We start from the raw sequence: 17192 nt of genomic DNA, 5'->3' as shown, positions 1-17192 counted from the left end.
GAAATCAAAGATGAGGCTAATAAATCCACAAAGGTTGGTAACAGAATGGAAGAGGATATGCATAAAGTATAGGCTTCTTCCATAAGGATCTCTGGATAAAAACCATCAAGCTGAGGTGACACCTGGAAAAGCAGGTGGCCTAAAGGAAGATCACACACACAGATCCATCCTTTAGCTCATTTTACGGAGAGAAGGTCTGATGGGATGAAATTTTAGTTGATACCATATTCTCTAACAAGGGAGCAGTTTCCAAAGCCCTAGCCAAAAAGAAAAAGGTGATGGCCCTGTGGCTGGTCAGAATCACCTGCCCAGGAAACAGGTCTCTTATTTAGGGGTGTGGTTTCCATGACTTACAAGTTGATGAAGAATTACCTAACTGCGGGGTGGAATGGGAAACAGCCCAAAACAATTTACCGCCTGCTCAGGGCCACGCCTGCCTATGAATCTCTGCCGAGTCATGCGCCTGCACTAATGTGAACCCCTGTGTGTTCTCAGCTCTGCACCTGCTCTCAGCTCCCCCTGTCTGGCTGTGGCTTGGGTGGGGCTCTGACTCAGGCCTGCACAGCAGAAGAGTGCTTTTCTGAGTAGGGAACAGGTCATTCTGTTTATGAAGACAAGCTATAATCAATAGCAGGGAGGAAGATAGGGTTTTCACCCTTTCCAAGCTGCATGAACTCTAGCCACCCCTAGGAGGAGACAAGATATCACACTTCCCAAACAAGTGAGTGACTGTGGGAGGGGCAGGCTGAATGGTTGGATAGGTGGGGCTTAAATTGTACATTGTGATCAACAGAGGCCAATGTGCTTCCCTTTAAAGTTTCCTTTCTATCTGGACACTCTTGTTTCCTGACCTACATATGGCTCTGTTCTCCAATTTCTATCCCTCACCCATCATGATGATGTTCAAACCTGCACCAAGACCACTCAGCCCCCATGGCAGGACAATTCCTGTGATGCAGATGACTGGGAAGACAGGGAATAGCTGTTCTCACCTTTCTAAGGACAGCTTATCTTATCAGTTAACAGGCAAATGGGATTTTTCTCATGATCCCAAGAACCTTCCGAAGTATGATTTTTTTGAAACTGCCTGCAAATCACTAATCAATCAGGAGGGAATGAGACTAAAATTACACTAATAGGTACCAACAGCGTATGTTTCAGAGGAAGTGGCTGATGTTACAGCTGCTTTCTTTGCCCAGCAGGGATTTCATTCTCTTCCTGGGGGAGATAATCATCAGAAAATATTAGGTCAGGGCTCTGGAATTAAACTGACACCTTCTTGTAAAGGAGAAAGAAAAATCCCAATCCAAAGATAGGTCTGATTCCACTGCCTTTTTCACTTTTGCAATAGCACCTGCAGGGAGAGTGGTGGGCAGCTCTTTGATACAAACAAGACACTCATTACTATGGCCTTTGAAGCACTGCTACTCCAGGGCCCCTTCCTGCTCCCCTCCCTCCTCCTCCCACCTCAGAGGTTAGTAAACTCTGTCCTGAATTTTGTACTTATCATCTTCTTTCTTTATAGTGTCGACATGTTGTGTTTTTGTAAAAATTTTTTGATGTTCATTTATTTTTGAGAGAGAGAGAGAGAGAGAGAGAGAGAGAGAGAGAGAGAGAGAGAGAATGAACACCTGAAGTAGGAAGGGGCAGAGAGAGGGAGACACAGAATCTGAAGCAGGTTCCAGGATCTGAGCTGTCAGCACAGAGCCTGATGCGAGGCTTGAACCCACAGAATGGCGAGATCATGACCTGAACTGAAGTCAGATGCTTAACCGCTGAGCCACCCAGGTGCCCCGACAGGTTGTGTTCTCAATACACTGCCTAGTTTTGTATGTTGTGAACTTATATAATGAAATCATACTCTATGTATGGATTCTTCTGTAACTGCTTTTTGCCTACACTGTTTCTAAGATTCATCAGGAGCGCCAGGGTGACTCAGTGGGTTGAGCTCAGCTCAGATCATGATCTTGTGGTTCGTGAGTTAGAGCCCCGCGTCGGGCTCTGCGCGGACAGCTCAGAGGCTGGAGCCTGCTTCGTATTATGTCTCCCTCTCTCTCTGCCCCTCCCCGGCTCCCACTCAGTCTCTCTGTCTCTAAAAGAAATAAACATTAAAAAAATAAGATTCGTCAGTGTGTATAGCTATAATTTCAGCGAGTATGATGAATATGCCACGGTTTATGTATCCATCTGTTGATGAACAGTTTTGGCTACTACAAGTAGCACTGTCATGGACATTCCTGTACTTGGTGCATACTTTGGTTTCTTTTTTTTTTTTTTAATTTTTTTTTTCAACGTTTTTTATTTATTTTTGGGACAGAGAGAGACAGAGCATGAACGGGGGAGGGCCAGAGAGAGAGGGAGACACAGAATCGGAAACAGGCTCCAGGCTCCGAGCCATCAGCCCAGAGCCTGACGCGGGGCTCGAGCTCACGGACCGCGAGATCGTGACCTGGCTGAAGTCGGACGCTTAACCGACTGTGCCACCCAGGCGCCCCCATACTTTGGTTTCTAAAAGATGCTATATATATGAGAAGAAAAGGTGGGTCATAGGGCATACGTGCATCATCAGTTTTACTCAGTAACACCAAACTGTTTTCCAGTGCTGCTTTTTCCAAGCCAGCTTATTCTGATGCTCCATCACTGGTAGGATAGATGTAAGACATTAGATTGTATTTATTATTTTAAACTGTTAATGTTTAAATTCAGCTCACTCCTTCCATCTATTTCAGGTAGGCACCAAGTAAACAAGTTGTCAAAAAGAACTTCAGAGTTGGTTTGTGGCCTGGATGATGCAAATAAGTCTCAGGTTCTTTTCTCCCCTGAGTGATCGTGGGCCTAAATTTGTATTCACATAAACACACTGACACACACATAAGATGACTGGGTCATTCTGGGCAAGAATTTGGCCTTTTACTTCATAAATGAATAGTAAGGAAATCTAATGACCGGACACATATGACATCCATTTTCTTGCCTCTAATTTGCTTTCTTCTTGTTACATGTTTGGTAAAGCACTAACCTACCTTGTTTGAGAAAGGTTTTTATAGAAGAAAATACTGCTAAAAATGGGGTATCGGTTATAGTAAAATCAGAGTGTTTATGGTTACTTTTTAGGGCATGAGGCAGCCTGAAGAAAGGAGGAAGAAGAAAGAGAAAAAGCACCAACCAAGCACGTTCTGTGTGGTATGCATGGTCGTAAATGCTTTAAGATTATTTCACTGAAGGGGCACCTGGGTGGCTCAGTTGGTTAAGCATCTGACTCTTGATTTCAACTCAGGACATGATCTCATGGTTCGTGAGTTTGAGCCCTGCACTGGGCTCTGTGCTGACAGCGCAGAGCCTGCCTGGGACTCTCTCTCTCTCTCTCTCTCTGCATTTCCCGCTTGTGCTCTCTCTCAACAATAAAACAAAAACCTAAAAGATTATTTCACTAAAAAGCTATTAAGAAAATCCTTTAAATCTCAATTGTGAATTGGGTGCATTTTTGGGTTTCCTTCTGCTGACTGACCACTGTGCACCAGCTAACTAGACTTCAATGTGTCCACCAGCAAAGCTGGGGAGTGTAAAAGACACCTCTGCCTCTTCTGGCCCTGGTGACAGGGGCGTTCAAAGAATCAGAACTGACATCCATGAAGACATGTGGCATGAACTCTCCCTGGCTATAACCCAGTGTTTCTTCTCTGCTCTTTGTACACAGGAACCTAATCTCATAGACACATGGTCCAGCTTGCAAATGACTGAAATCTGAACTTGTCTAACGGAACATAAATCTGCCAGATACCTGCATGATCAGAGTACAGAATAACAAACAGGGATGTTGGCAGTTTAATGGAGGGTTTCAACACACACGTATACACATACACACATGCGCGTGCGTGGACACACACACAGCCTCTTCCTGTCTCACTCTCATCCCCCAGCTATAATAACAGAAAAAATAAAGTTAGATATAAACAGTTACCAGTGGCCTTATGATACCCTCACTTTTAGGTCTAAAGGATTATATTAAATATTCGTCTTCCCTAGGCTCTTAAAGACATACTGAAATATGCAAAAAGTCCCTTGCATTTTAGACAGGTGGTCACTGTTAGGCCCATACCCTCACATCTGATCAAGAGACTATAACCAATTCATAAGTCACTTACCGGGGCCTGGCATCACTTTGGTAAACTTCACTTCTACCAAGACATCAAAGTACTGAGAGCTAATACACCCTCAAACAGAAGGCTGCCACCTCAAGTTAAGTACCCAGTGCCTCCCTAGACAACCATGGGGCTAGAGAATGCTAGGATCAGGGCTCTATCTTTTTGGGAAAACCACCACGTACTTCCTGGGAGAAGATGTGGAATACAAGATCAAAGCACCTCCACAGGAAATGGATTTCTTTGCAAACACAATGAATGGAATTTTTCGAAGGACTTTCCTCTTCTGGCTACCTAAGCTGCCAGGTAACTGATAGAGCTTCAGGCAGTTCCAGGAGTCTGGGGCTTTTCTCTCTTTGCTCTTCTAAGCAGGCAGGTCCTAGAGTAGCACTTTACAGCTGGGCAAGAGTCTGCTGGGCCCACTTCACTTGGCAGCTAGCTCAGCAGTAGTCTACAAGTGCTGTTTCTTAACAACACACCAGAGACTGCAGACCCTAATGGCTGTCCACCCAGCAGGCACTCCCACTTTTTCCTAACTCGCAGAGGCCTGATTTGGTTTGGGTATTCACTGTTCCATGGGAGCCCCAGCAGGAGACAGTCTGGAGGGAGAAGAGTAGGGACAGGCCACTTATTCCCCTAGCTCCCTCCCCACAGGGCCATTTCAGGCTGGTGTGTCCCTTGACTGAAGGTTATTTCTCCTCTCTGAAGGTACCTCTTTTTTCAGGAGTCTCCTTCTAGGTTCTAGTAACTGCTCCCTCCCTCTTTGGGCCTAGCAGCTATTACCAAACAGCTCTGCTGATCCAAGTCCCTTGATTCCACCACAACCCCACACCTCTGTAAAAAGTAGCTTTATAAAAAGCTCTTCTCAAAGTTATCGGATTATCATACTCATAATCCGAGTATGCGGTTTCTTGCTGAAATCCCAAGTGATGGAGGTATTTCACTACTTGCAGCTAAAAGCAGTTTGTATGATATTCCTAGAACTAAGATTCTAGTTCTTAAAATCCAGGAAATATCACAATATAGGAAATTCCATGACCACTTCCTAATCTAGTTTTTTTTTTTAATGTTTAATTTTACTTATTTTGGCGGGGGGAGGGGCAGGGAGAGTGGGAGAGAGAATCCAAAGCAGGTTCCTCGCTGCCAGCACAGAGCCTGATGTGGGGCTGGAACCCATGAACCATGAGATCATGACCTGGGCCGAAATCAAGAGCTGGATGCTTAACCAGCTGAGCCACCTAAGCGCCCTCCTATTCTAGTTTCTAATGGACTTACTGTGTCTGTGGGTGGTAGAAGGAGGATGAAATAAATGGCACATGTATATGTCTGTTTTCTGGGAGCCTTGGAGAAAGGAGATGATGGGAATCCCATCAGAATAACCCTTACCAGTATAGAGTATACATTTATACATGTTTTTATTTACAAAAACCTTGTGAGATAGGGTTCTTGATTTTCATTTTGTAGATGGGGTCAGGTGAGGATCACGACTGTGAAGTAACTTCTCAAAGTTCCAGCAAGGGGATGAACCAGAGATGGAAACCAGATCTACTGACTCAAATTCTGTGGTTTTCTCATTCCTCAGGGCTTGCCTCTCCCTCCATGAATCAAGCCCAGAAAGGCAGGATGGAAGAGAAATGGAAAGGAAGAGGCAGTTGTGATTTGTGGATTTATGCTGCCCTTCTTATCCTCATCTAAGATTTTTCTGAAGTTCCTTTAACATCTAAGAAAAACCACATATGCTAAAAAAACCCAACCCAACAGCTTGCAGTAGCCTGGGATTCCAGAATAAATACTGAAATTGGCAGGACACATAGTATCCTTGCTCTTGATGGGTCACGTGAGGACACTGCCTAACATCCGTCATGTGTGTGTCTGGGAACATACAATATTTATGTCTCATCCAGCACTCAGATGCCTCCTTCTTGTGCCAAAAAGAACTGCTGTGTCCTACCTTCTGATCTAATCTAAAAATGTCATCAAAATCTGGCCCCAAAGACCTATAAATTCTTTTTAAGTGGAGGAGACTTGAGTATCCTCCCAGCCTCCTAAAAGAATGGCTCAGATGAAATCATGCCAAGTACTGAGTAAACGGGAGGGGTTTTTTAGTGGAAACCATAATGCTACGCTGTGGCTGCATTTTCACAATACTTCGGGGGTGGGAGGGTGGTCCCTCTGCCTGGATAGGCTGGAAGGCTAGTTAACATTTTGTTCAGGGGAAACACAGCCCAGATTCAACAGTCAAGACCAAGTCATGAGACTCACTAGAGGCAAACTCTGGCACCAGCCCCAACTGCTTCTAGGCAGCTGTGCCTTCATTTGAACAAAACCACCTAGAACATGCCCACATGGAAAAAACAAAGCAAAATCTAGCACTGCACAGAACTTTAGCATGTGGCATCTCAGGAAACTGATGCTTAAATCCAGTTTAGTATAGGAATCTTTTTCTCTGAAAGCAATGAAGATGGTTATCACTTATATGTGTGTAATCTAAAAAAGCCAAACAGAGAAAGAGAGAATAGAGTGGTGGTATATTAGGGGGTAGAGGATGGGGGAAATGGGGTGATGCTGGTCAAAGGGTACAAACTTCCAGTTATAAGAGTAACAAATTCTGGGGATCTAATGTACAGCCTGGAGATTATAGCTCATAACACTGTATCATATACTACAGCGTTGCTAAGAGAGATCCTAAATATTTTCACCACACACAAAAAATGGTAATTATGTTAAAGGGATGGAGATGTTAGCTAATAGTATGGTGATAATCAGTTTGCAATATATAAGTGTATCAAATCAACACAGTGAACACCTTAAACTTACACAATGTTATAGGTCAATTCTATCTCAATAAAGCTAGGGTGGGGGTTAAATGATGGCTAAGCAGTATAACTGTTGAATATGTGTTGCTATAGTTAAAAAAAAAAAAAAAAAAGAAAAAAAAGACCGGTTATTAGGTGAAGAGGTAGACTGAAGAATAGCTTTTGTGAGAAAATATCCACCAATATATGTGGTAAGACTTGGAGAACATGTAAGATAATGTTGATTACTGTATGTGGATATTGAATTTATAAATGATTTTTCCCTTTGTATTGTCTGCATTTTTGCAAAGCATATATATAAAAGCAGAGGGAAAGATTTTTAAAAAGAAAACAAGAGAGCTATTTCCGGAAAGTGCCTTCATACCCCAAATCTGATTTGTCACGTGACCAAAAATTTGAAGACGACTCACTGAAACCAAGCACTGAAAAAAATAATGCCAAAAATTTCTAAGAATTTCATCTATGCTTAGCATTTCTTCGGGAGCAAGAAGTACCCATTTTGATAAGGTAGCTGTATCTGGCCTTAGATGATGTTGAGAAATGTTTATGATAATCAGCACCTAGTTGAGAACTAAAGTAAGAGAACAGTATTTCCACCTTTCAGTTTAAAAGTCTTTAAACACCCAATCTTCCATACTAATCTTAAATGCTTGTACTTATTTTTTAAAAACTAGATTGAGAGAAGTTTCAATTTTCAAAATGTATCACATATCCAAATTAGGTTGAAAACTAGCTGCAGGGAAGGACATTTTACCTTGGTCCAAGGAGTATAACAGAGGGAAGATCTGAGAAAGTCACTGCAGGACTCACCTGGCCAGCAAGATGCCCTGGTACTCTTCCAGTTGTCTCATGAAGCTGGGGTTGGGCTTGGTCACTGTTCGCCTTTCCTTCACGTAGTCATAGGCTCGATCCAGATTCCACCCATATTCCTTCATTGCGTAGGCAATCACAGTGGAGGCTGAGCGACTCACCCCCATTTTGCAGTGCACAAGGCATTTAGATCCATGTTTCCTAGGTTGGGGGATTGAGGTACAGAGAAAAACACTATAGTGAGTACATTTTAAAAGCTAGGTTCTAAATGTTTCCAAGTCTCCTGTTGCCCTTCCATTTTCTTTCAATCCATCCTACCTTAGTGTAGTTGTATACATGTATAGTCAAATGTGCAGGGAGGGTAGGCAATTCTAGTGTACTCAAACAATATTCAATGTTAATATTAATTCTTTTTAATTTATTCAAGCAAACATTTACCAGGCAACCATCATATGTAAGACAATGTACAAGGTCCTGGGATGCAAAGATAAGTAAATCTTCTAAAGGGTAGGGGGTTCAGTGGGAGAAACAGATAATTAAAATGGTAACTGCAATGACAGTTGATCACAGATTGTGAGGGGAAGAATTTTCAATTTAGAGACTGGACTCCATTTTATGTGTTTGGAGGCCAGTCCCCGCACCGCCTCAGGGACATGTTTCAAGGCTGGCACACTCTTGAGTTAAGAGTGTGACAGTGATTCATCTAATTCATCCAAATGTTCGGAGTTGCTTCTAGTTCAAGTTCCAGTAAAGGTTCTGCCCCTGGAGGAAAGTACAAAACAAATGAAACTAACCCTCCTCTTTACTCAGATGTAGCCCTAGATATTATTTTTCACCACACTACCACCCTGTTCGGCCTAGGGGCTGGCTAGACAATCTGTGAGGTTAGATGGGACCATGTGATGCCCTATGTGACTTTCTTAGTGAGGAGGGTGGAATGATTAACTACCTGTTGTTTTAATGGAGTGGAAGAAAGAGAAAACAAAGTTACCATAAAGTGACACTAAGAAACAAACAAAACCCTTTAGTCTTAACATGCCAGAGCTCATTACGGCTGGATATGAACATTACTCAGTTATGCTACTTCTCTAATAACACAATGTGTGACACAGAGTAAGTCTTCAAATATTTACCAAATATATGAACAAACTTAGGGGTGGTCTGCTGTTAGAGCTGTCAGCTGTTAAGTAAAAATATTTTAAAATATGGAAAAAAGAATGGTTACTCTTTTTACCAGTATACATGGGCTAAAAAAATCCTTCCCAAGTAGCTATTCCAATAAGTTATTAAAAAAAAAAAAAAAATACATCGCCTAATAGGGAAATCTATTCACTCACTCATTCACTATATCACAGTAGACAAGCTTCCTTCCAGAAGCTTGTAATTCTTCTCTTGGAGATAGATACACATTGAAGAGTTAACTACAATGCAAGGAGACATGAGGTTCTGTGCCAAAATGAGTGAACCAGATAAGTGATAGGAAGAAAGAGAATGGTTGGCAATAATGGTCTGGAAAAACTGAAATAGTCTAAAAAGGAAAGTAAGATTAACCTGCTACCCATCATTTAGAGGCAAAATTTTGGAGTCCATAGGTTGGTGCAGGTGTTTGTCTGTGTGTGCTTAGATGATCCCAACTGACTAGGATATTGTTTTGTTTATGACACCACAGGGTTTTCATTTAAACTACAGTGCACAGTGACTCAGACCGAAGTTCAGACATGTGCTCTATATTTTTCCATCAAAAGCTCTGACATCAAATTTCAGGTCTATACTTGCAGGCTTTGAAGGTACTCAAAGTTGGACAGTTTTAAGAAAAATACAATTATAAAACCCACTCACATAAAATCATTTCTTCATTTTGAACTGGGCTTTTTCAGGGGATGGCTTGTAACTCACATACTGAAAGATTTGAAGTCAGTTCTCACCTAATCCAACTTCATCTTTCAGTTCTGGCCACACACTTCCCCTATCTCTCCCATCCCTCCCTGAGCCAGTTGTCTAGATTAAGCCTGGTATCACTTTAGGAATCCTAAACCCACGCATATGTAGGTTGTGTCTGGAATTCAGGACCCTGATTTGGATGAAATACATGAGGTGTCCAGGGGGCCATTTAAGGAGGCACTCACTCACAGACGCTGACCCACACTTGCATGGGCCTGAGCAAGAGGGCCCGCTTACAGCAACCTGGGTGCCTCACATATCTCACCTCAATCCCAGCCCTGCTGAAATTGGCTTTTATTTTCACGGGGACTGGGGCCTCATCTGAACTCTAGCCTCTTTGGCAGTGATCCTGACAACTTGCCTGGTCTTTTCCAGTCTCCTTTGCTCAAGGACCTAGACTATACCAAGGACTATACTAGATGGACTCTGAAATCAGACATGATCTCAGGTTCAAGTCCTATCTTCACCACTTGTTACTTAAGCTCTCTGAACCTCATCTCTACAGTCTGTCCCCATCTCTACAAAAGGATGACAGCACATGCCTCTCTAGGTTTTGGAAAATATTACATAAGAGAATATGGGTAAAGTATCTGGCACGCAGTAAGCATGCCATGAGTGGTATTATTGAGAACAATTTCATAGGCTTCAAAAATATAAAACACTCAGGTGTTAGTTAAGGACTGAGAGTATGGGCTCAAAGCTAGTGTAGGAGGATTCAGGGTAACTAAGAGGAAGGACTTCTTGACTATGGAGGGTCTGCAGAGAGATGTGGAATCAGTGCTGAAGGAGGACTTTAAAAACAGAAGTGCTTCTCATCTGCCATGGATGATTTGGATGTGGTCCCATTGAAGAGGGCAGCACGGCCAGCATGCTCATTTACAGTTCCTTCTACTGAAGGAATATGTAGGATTGGCAAGGAAATCCCCAGGGACTTAAAAAAAAATTAGTGCTGACATATTAATACTAATTAATATTAAACACTAAATTAATACTATTAAATAGTTTCACTAGAAGGACCAATTTAAAGATGACATCAACAGAAGGGCCAGAGAAAAATTTCACTGTTTAGAGTACCATAAAAGTAAAGTAAAAGAATGAGAAGGCTTCCAAACCCCACTACGTGTCTCCTCGTCTTCAGGAAGAAGAGCTCTGTGCTCCGCCCATGCGGGGCAATTTCTATTACACAACTTTCAAATGTCCACCTTGACAACTTAAGCATTTCATTCAGAATTTCTTCCTTCTCTCATTCTTATTTCTTTTGCAGCAGCTTAGGTTTATTTTCCCTAATTTTGTGCTCAATGGAAACAGTCAACATGAGGTGATCTTCTTCCAGGGGCTTCATCTACTTACAGGAAAAGGATGAAGTCTCTAGTCAACTCTTCCCTAGGATTAAGGAATCTCAGTGTCCTTTTTCTCTTTACTTTCTTCTCCCTGAGTATAGTCAAGCAGGTTATCTATTGCTTTAGGCCTCACCCATGGATGGTGCACAAGGAACACAGGTCAGAATATGTGTGTGGGACCATTACTCACTTTGCTTTAGAGATGAATTTGTAAGTGTCATTCCAGTAAGCCAGGAGATCCGTTGCCTCTTCGTCATATACGCGGATGTTATGATACTCAAAGACTCCTGGGAAGAAGTTATCTATCTCTCGAGTGACATTCAAGATATAGCGCACCCTGTGAGGAAACCAAGGGAGAATATGGGCTCTACTACTAGGTTCCTCTTGAGTTGTTAAAATTACCAGAAAGATAGTTTATTTTTTGGAAGTCATTTGTATTAAATCACGACTATTAACATCTACCTCAAGGAAAAAAAAAAAAACCAGGAAAGGGAAAAATCTCCTTTACCTTTCTAAATGTCAGATTTTGCTCTATTACTCTCTCTAAACTACAAGAAAGGCAAAAGAGGTGAGGGATGGGAGGGTCAGAGGAAAGTTGGACCTAAAACTCTCTTAACTCTCTAAGCTGCATTCCTGGCCACCACAGCAGGAGATGTGTCTGAGTTCTCCCATACCGAGAGGCTTGCAGAAAAGGGTTTCTGTATCATAAATTTCTTCTGCTCTCTCTCTCTCACTGCACAACTTCAATAAATGCTTGGGTCTAGTTTGCCACAGGGTTATCTTTTCTCAGTGCTGTGTGGACTTAAACATCACTGGAGTTTACTCCAGCAACACAACACAGACTTACTTATTTCTCTCTGTAGAAGCCGCTTCCTTCTTAGAACTACACATGGGTTCTTACAAACCCAATCTCTGAAGTCAGAGAAATGACTACAGAGAGACAGAGAGAGAGAGTCATAGTTAACCAATTCTGTGGTTAAGTTCCAGAGATCAAAATTTTTCTGAAACATTTGAATCTCGGCATCAAAGTCCATTACTACAAAGAATTTTTTTCCTTTTTAATTTAAAAAGCAAGCATATGCAATTGTGGAAAACAGTATGTAGAGTTACTCTACAGCATATTCCTCTCTGAGGTATAAATCCAAAAGAAATGAAAACATAAGTCTACCCCAAAATTTGTGTGTGAATGGTCACAGCATTCATACAATAGCTAAAAAGTGGCAACAACTCAAATGTCCATCAACTGACAAATGTGGTATTTCCAAACAATGGAACATTACTTGGCAATAAAAAAGGGAATGAAGTTACTAATACATGTTTCAACATTGATAGATCTTGAAAATATAATGTTAAGTGGAAGATACTATTCTTTTTTTTTTTTAATTGTTTTTTCAACGTTTATTTATTTTTGAGACAGAGAGAGACAGAGCATGAACAGGGGAGGGTCAGAGAGAGGGAGACACAGAATCTGAAACAGGCTCCAGGCTCCGAGCTGTCAGCACAGAGTCCGACGCGGGGCTCGAACTCACGGACCGCGAGATCATGACCTGAGCCGAAGTCGGCTGCTTAACCGACTGAGCCACCCAGGCGCCCTGGAAGATACTATTCTTAAAAAACCACATATTATATGATTCCATTTAAATGGAATGTCCAGAATAGGTAAACGTATAGAGACAGAAAGTAGACTGATTAGTAGTTTCTAGAAGCTGGGGGAAAAAGGGTACAGGATTTCTTTTTCGGGTTAAAAAAATGTAAATTAATACCATGGTAATAAATACCATTTAAGTGTACATTTTAAAGTATATTTATTTGAGAGAGGGATGACAGAAGGCAGGGAGGGGAGGGAGGGAGGGAGAGAGAAGGAGAGAGACGGAGAGAGAGGGAGAGAGGGAGAGAAGGAGGGAGAGAGAGGGAGAGGGGGGGGAGAGGGAGAGGGGGGGCAGAGGGGGGGGGAGAGGGAGGGAGAGAGAGAGAGAGAGAGAGCGAGCGAGCATGTGCAAGCTGGGGAGGGGTAGAGAGAATCCCAGGCAAGCTTCTCATTGTCAGCCTGGAGCCTGATGTGGGGCTCGAACCCATGAACCATGAGATCATAACCTCAGTTGAAATCAAGAGTTGGACACCTAACCAAATGAGCCATCCAGGTGCCCCAAAGTATACATTTTAAATGAGTGAACTATATGTGAATTTTATCTCAATATAATGGTCAGAAAAAAAAAAAAAGGAAAGCACGCTTATTTTATTTAAAATAAAAATGGAACCACCTCCCACCTCTAATCCCATACTTTAGTAATAGATTACGGCAGTACAAGGTTTCCCAATCCTATTCATTACAGAACTCTACACAGCCACTACCAATTGAGATTAGCACCCCCTGAAATTTGTTTGCCACCTCTATATGGAGTAGCACTTTACTTGGGGTTCTGAAGTCAGTAAGATTGGGTGAAAATGGTCTTATGTAAAAATTAAACTTGAATATCCTTTAAATCATCCACAAGGGGCAGTATACATGTTTTGTAACTGTAATTCTTAATCCACAAGAGTTTAAGAACCGGTGAATTTATGAAACAAGATCTAAGTAGATGTCTGAGCATCTAACTATACTGTTTTTTAAGACAGATCATCTGTGTTTTATAATTTAGCATTTTAGGCAGTAAATGAGATGAACAGGTATCATCTCCACTGATCTTGTCAAAGTGTATTCTAAACTCAAAGATGTATGCATGATGTAATTTCAATGCATTTGCCAGGCAACAGCTGCATCAAGTCTCAGAAAATACTGTATCTCTGTGCTAGTTTCTGGCAAGTCAGTCAATTTTTCTATTATTCCTTCACATTTACTGAGCACCCCCTTGGTATAAAGCTCTGAGTAAGGTAGACGTACGTTTTACACAAAACTAAGATACAGTCTCTATTTTCAAGAACTCTAGACTCAATTCTAATCAATTTAAAATTTCTAAGTTCTCTTTATTTTCATATCTTAAATTAAGTAATAACCAGATTCACAGGCCCCCTTCTCTCAACCCAAGAACTCTTTGTATAATTCTTTGGCTTAGGTCTTGTCCCAAATTCACGTTAACAATTAGGATATATCTTTCTTTTGAGGGAGAAGTAGGGAGTATGTATCTAATCATGTTAAAGATAACCAGAAGGCTGACTTACAGCTGAGAAAACAGGCAGCCATCACTACTTCTGGGTTTCAGTAGGTCTGATCGCTGTCCACAATCAAGTTACATGTGGCCAATTTTCAGACATGACTTTCTCTTCTTTTACTGGGATAATTTGGCCTCCTAAGGCCAAATTCAATGAAAAATTTAGGTATTAGCTAAGAAGTAAAAAGGTTAGAAGAATGGCAGCTTTTTGGTTGCTGAATGTTCATGGTCGTCTCAACAGCTACAATCAAACTCAATAACCATGCTGCTCAGGGGCACATTTCTTAATACAAGGTAGAAAGTATTCTTGTTCAATTTCAGAAGCTTGTCCACTTTATATTTAAAACCTACTTAGGGGCACTTGGCTGGCTCAGTCTGTGGAACATGCAATGCCTGAAATTGGGGTTGTGGGTTCGACCCCACATTGGGTATGGAGATTGCTTAAAAGTAAAATCTTAAAAACAAACAAACAAAAAACTACTTAGACTTCAAGCACCTTACTAAAAAAGGATGGGACTGAGTCTTATTTTTCTTTGGATTCCTAGTATCTAGCACTGTACCTAGTCCACAGAAAATGATCAATAAATGTTGATGAATAGCTGTGAACCCAACATATGCAGTTCTGTGTACTCTTACATAAAAAATAGGAACAAAAGGTAAAACTATGAAGACAAGTAAAAAGATCAGTGGTTGCCAGAAGTGGGAGTGGGAATAAATGGTCAGAAGAGGATTTTTAGGGCATTGAAAATACTCTGTATGATACCATAATGACGGATGCACGATATTATACATCTGTCCAAAGCCACAGAATGTACACCACCACCAGTGAACTGTACAGTAAATATGGCCTTTGGGTGATTATAACGTATCAATGTAAGTTCATCAATTGTTAACACATGCAACCCCTTTGGTGGGGATGGTGTTAATGGGAGAGGCTATGCATGTGTGGCGGCAGGGGGATATGGGAAATCTCTGTACCTTTCCCTCAATTTTGCTGTGAACCTCAAACTGTTCTAAAAACAAACAAAAGGGACCAATAACTACATTTGGTTTTAAAACAGTGCAAAAGACATGCACATCTGTTTTGGAAAGCCTTTCCATTGAAACAGAAGATCTTTCTTAGGAGGTGTTGGATGAAACAGTGGGATAATAGCCACTTAAATTTTTATTAGATTCCACCTGATTAGAATCAACTGGAAGCAACTCTTAAGCTTAAAGTTACTCATTGACACCATATTTAACAGGAAAAAGTAAAGAACAAACAGTGATTTCAGTCATGGGGTTGAAAGCAACTGTTGTGTGTGCTTACCCTCGGTTTTGTAAATCCTCTAAATTTGAGGCATTCCATTCAGAGCCCTGTGGAACCAAAAAAACAAGGTCAGAGAGTATTAGCAAATGAACAAAATACAATATTTGAAAAGGTGTCATATGAGGGAAGAAGCAGATCCAATAACATCTATCACATTTCCTCTCTGTAACTCAGGTACTTCGTATGTTATAACAATTAGTTTTCACAAATGAAAGTGTAAAAAAGTTATTTTCATTTTTACAGATAAGAAAACCAACTCCCATAGAATTTAAATAATTTTTGCTCAAGATCATACTCTGGAAAGCTGTCTTTGATCATACTCCAATTAAGTTAAATGTCATCTGTTTTTCTGGTTTATAGTATTCTTATTTCTTTCAAAGGTATGTATCACAATTTCTACTTGTATATTTATTTATTAGTTTCTTTACTACCTCTCTCCTCCACTATAATATAAGCTTCCTGAGGACAGCTTGTTGCCTATGGAAACCCCTGAACAGTGAGTGCCTGGCACCTGGTAGGTACTGAATAAACGTGTTAAATGAACAAAGTGGCATTATTATGAATTAAACCTAGATTTCATTCTAAAGCCCACATTCTTTCTAGTGTATTATATTACATCAAAGGATAGCTAAATAGTAGCTTCTGTTAAATGAGGGAAATATGATAATGCAAAACTTAAAAAAGGGAGGGTTGTACAGATTATTTGGAGATCAATTTTTCATATTTTGCCACATTTGCTTTCTCTCTTCCCTTTCTTTCAGTATGTATCATACTTTTTTCTCCTGAACCATTTGAAAGTAATTTGAGCAATCATGACACTTCAATACTTGACCATGTATTGCTTATGAACAAGAACATTTTCCTATTCCCATTTTTACAACTAAGAAAGAGAACACTAACACAATGATATTCTAATACATTATATTTGAATTTCAAAAACTGACCTCTCAAACTATTCTTTATATTCATCCAATCAAGAATCATACTTTACAAGGGGTGCCTGGGTGGCTCAGTTGGTTGAGTGTCTGGCTTTGGCTCAGGTCATGATCTCCTGGTTTGAGCACCATGTCGGGGTCTGTGCTGACAGCTCAGAGCCTGGAGCCTGCTTCAGATTCTGGGTCTCCCGCTCTCTCTGCCCCTCCCCCGCTCATACTTGTCTCTCTCAAAAATAAATAAAACATTAAAAAAATTATACTTTGCATTTAGTTGCCATGTCTCTTTCTCATTTAATCTGGCCTTGGACAGTCCACCCGGACTTTGTTTTTCATGATGACATTTTTGTAGACTACAGGTCTGTAATCTTGGAGAACTCTTCACAATCTGGATTTGTCTGATTTGTTTCCTGCTGATTAGATTCAGGTCAAACATTCTTGGCAAGAATATTACAAGGATGATGCTGTGTATTTCCTATTGCATGAAATCTTGAGGCACACAATGTCAGTTTGTCTCATTATTTGTCATGCTGAGTTTGAATTCTTGCTAGGTTCCCTTGTATCTGCCACATCCCACTATTGTAAAGGTTCCTTTACAATTACTAGTTATCTATAGGTATTAATGATCTTTTTTTTTTTTTTAATGTTTATTTTTGAGAGAGAGAGAGAGAGCAAGCGAGTGAGTGAGTGTGAGTCGGGGAGGGGCAGAGAGAGAGGGAGACACAGAATCCGAAGCAGGCTCCAGGCTCTGAG

At 41.0% G+C, this 17192-nt stretch overlaps 1 protein-coding gene across 6 annotated transcripts in view; it reads right to left on the bottom strand.

Annotated features, from left to right (window-relative positions):
- The window catches only part of SSH2 (slingshot protein phosphatase 2), a 254643-nt gene that overhangs the window by 11614 nt on the left and 225837 nt on the right, over positions 1-17192 (bottom strand). For all 6 annotated transcript variants that reach the window (XM_042966620.1, XM_042966619.1, XM_042966621.1 and 3 more), the window contains 3 exons: positions 15508-15554; positions 11240-11386; positions 7769-7969 (listed from right to left, as the gene is read on the bottom strand). In XM_042966620.1, coding sequence (XP_042822554.1) covers positions 7769-7969; positions 11240-11386; positions 15508-15554 — 395 coding nt within the window. The remainder of the gene's footprint in view (positions 1-7768; positions 7970-11239; positions 11387-15507; positions 15555-17192) is intronic.

Source organism: Panthera tigris, chromosome E1 (assembly GCF_018350195.1).
Source record: "Panthera tigris isolate Pti1 chromosome E1, P.tigris_Pti1_mat1.1, whole genome shotgun sequence".
Lineage (NCBI taxonomy): Eukaryota > Metazoa > Chordata > Mammalia > Carnivora > Felidae > Panthera > Panthera tigris.
The sequence above is the reverse complement of the archived record's forward strand: the minus strand, read 5'-3'. Positions and strand labels throughout refer to the sequence as shown.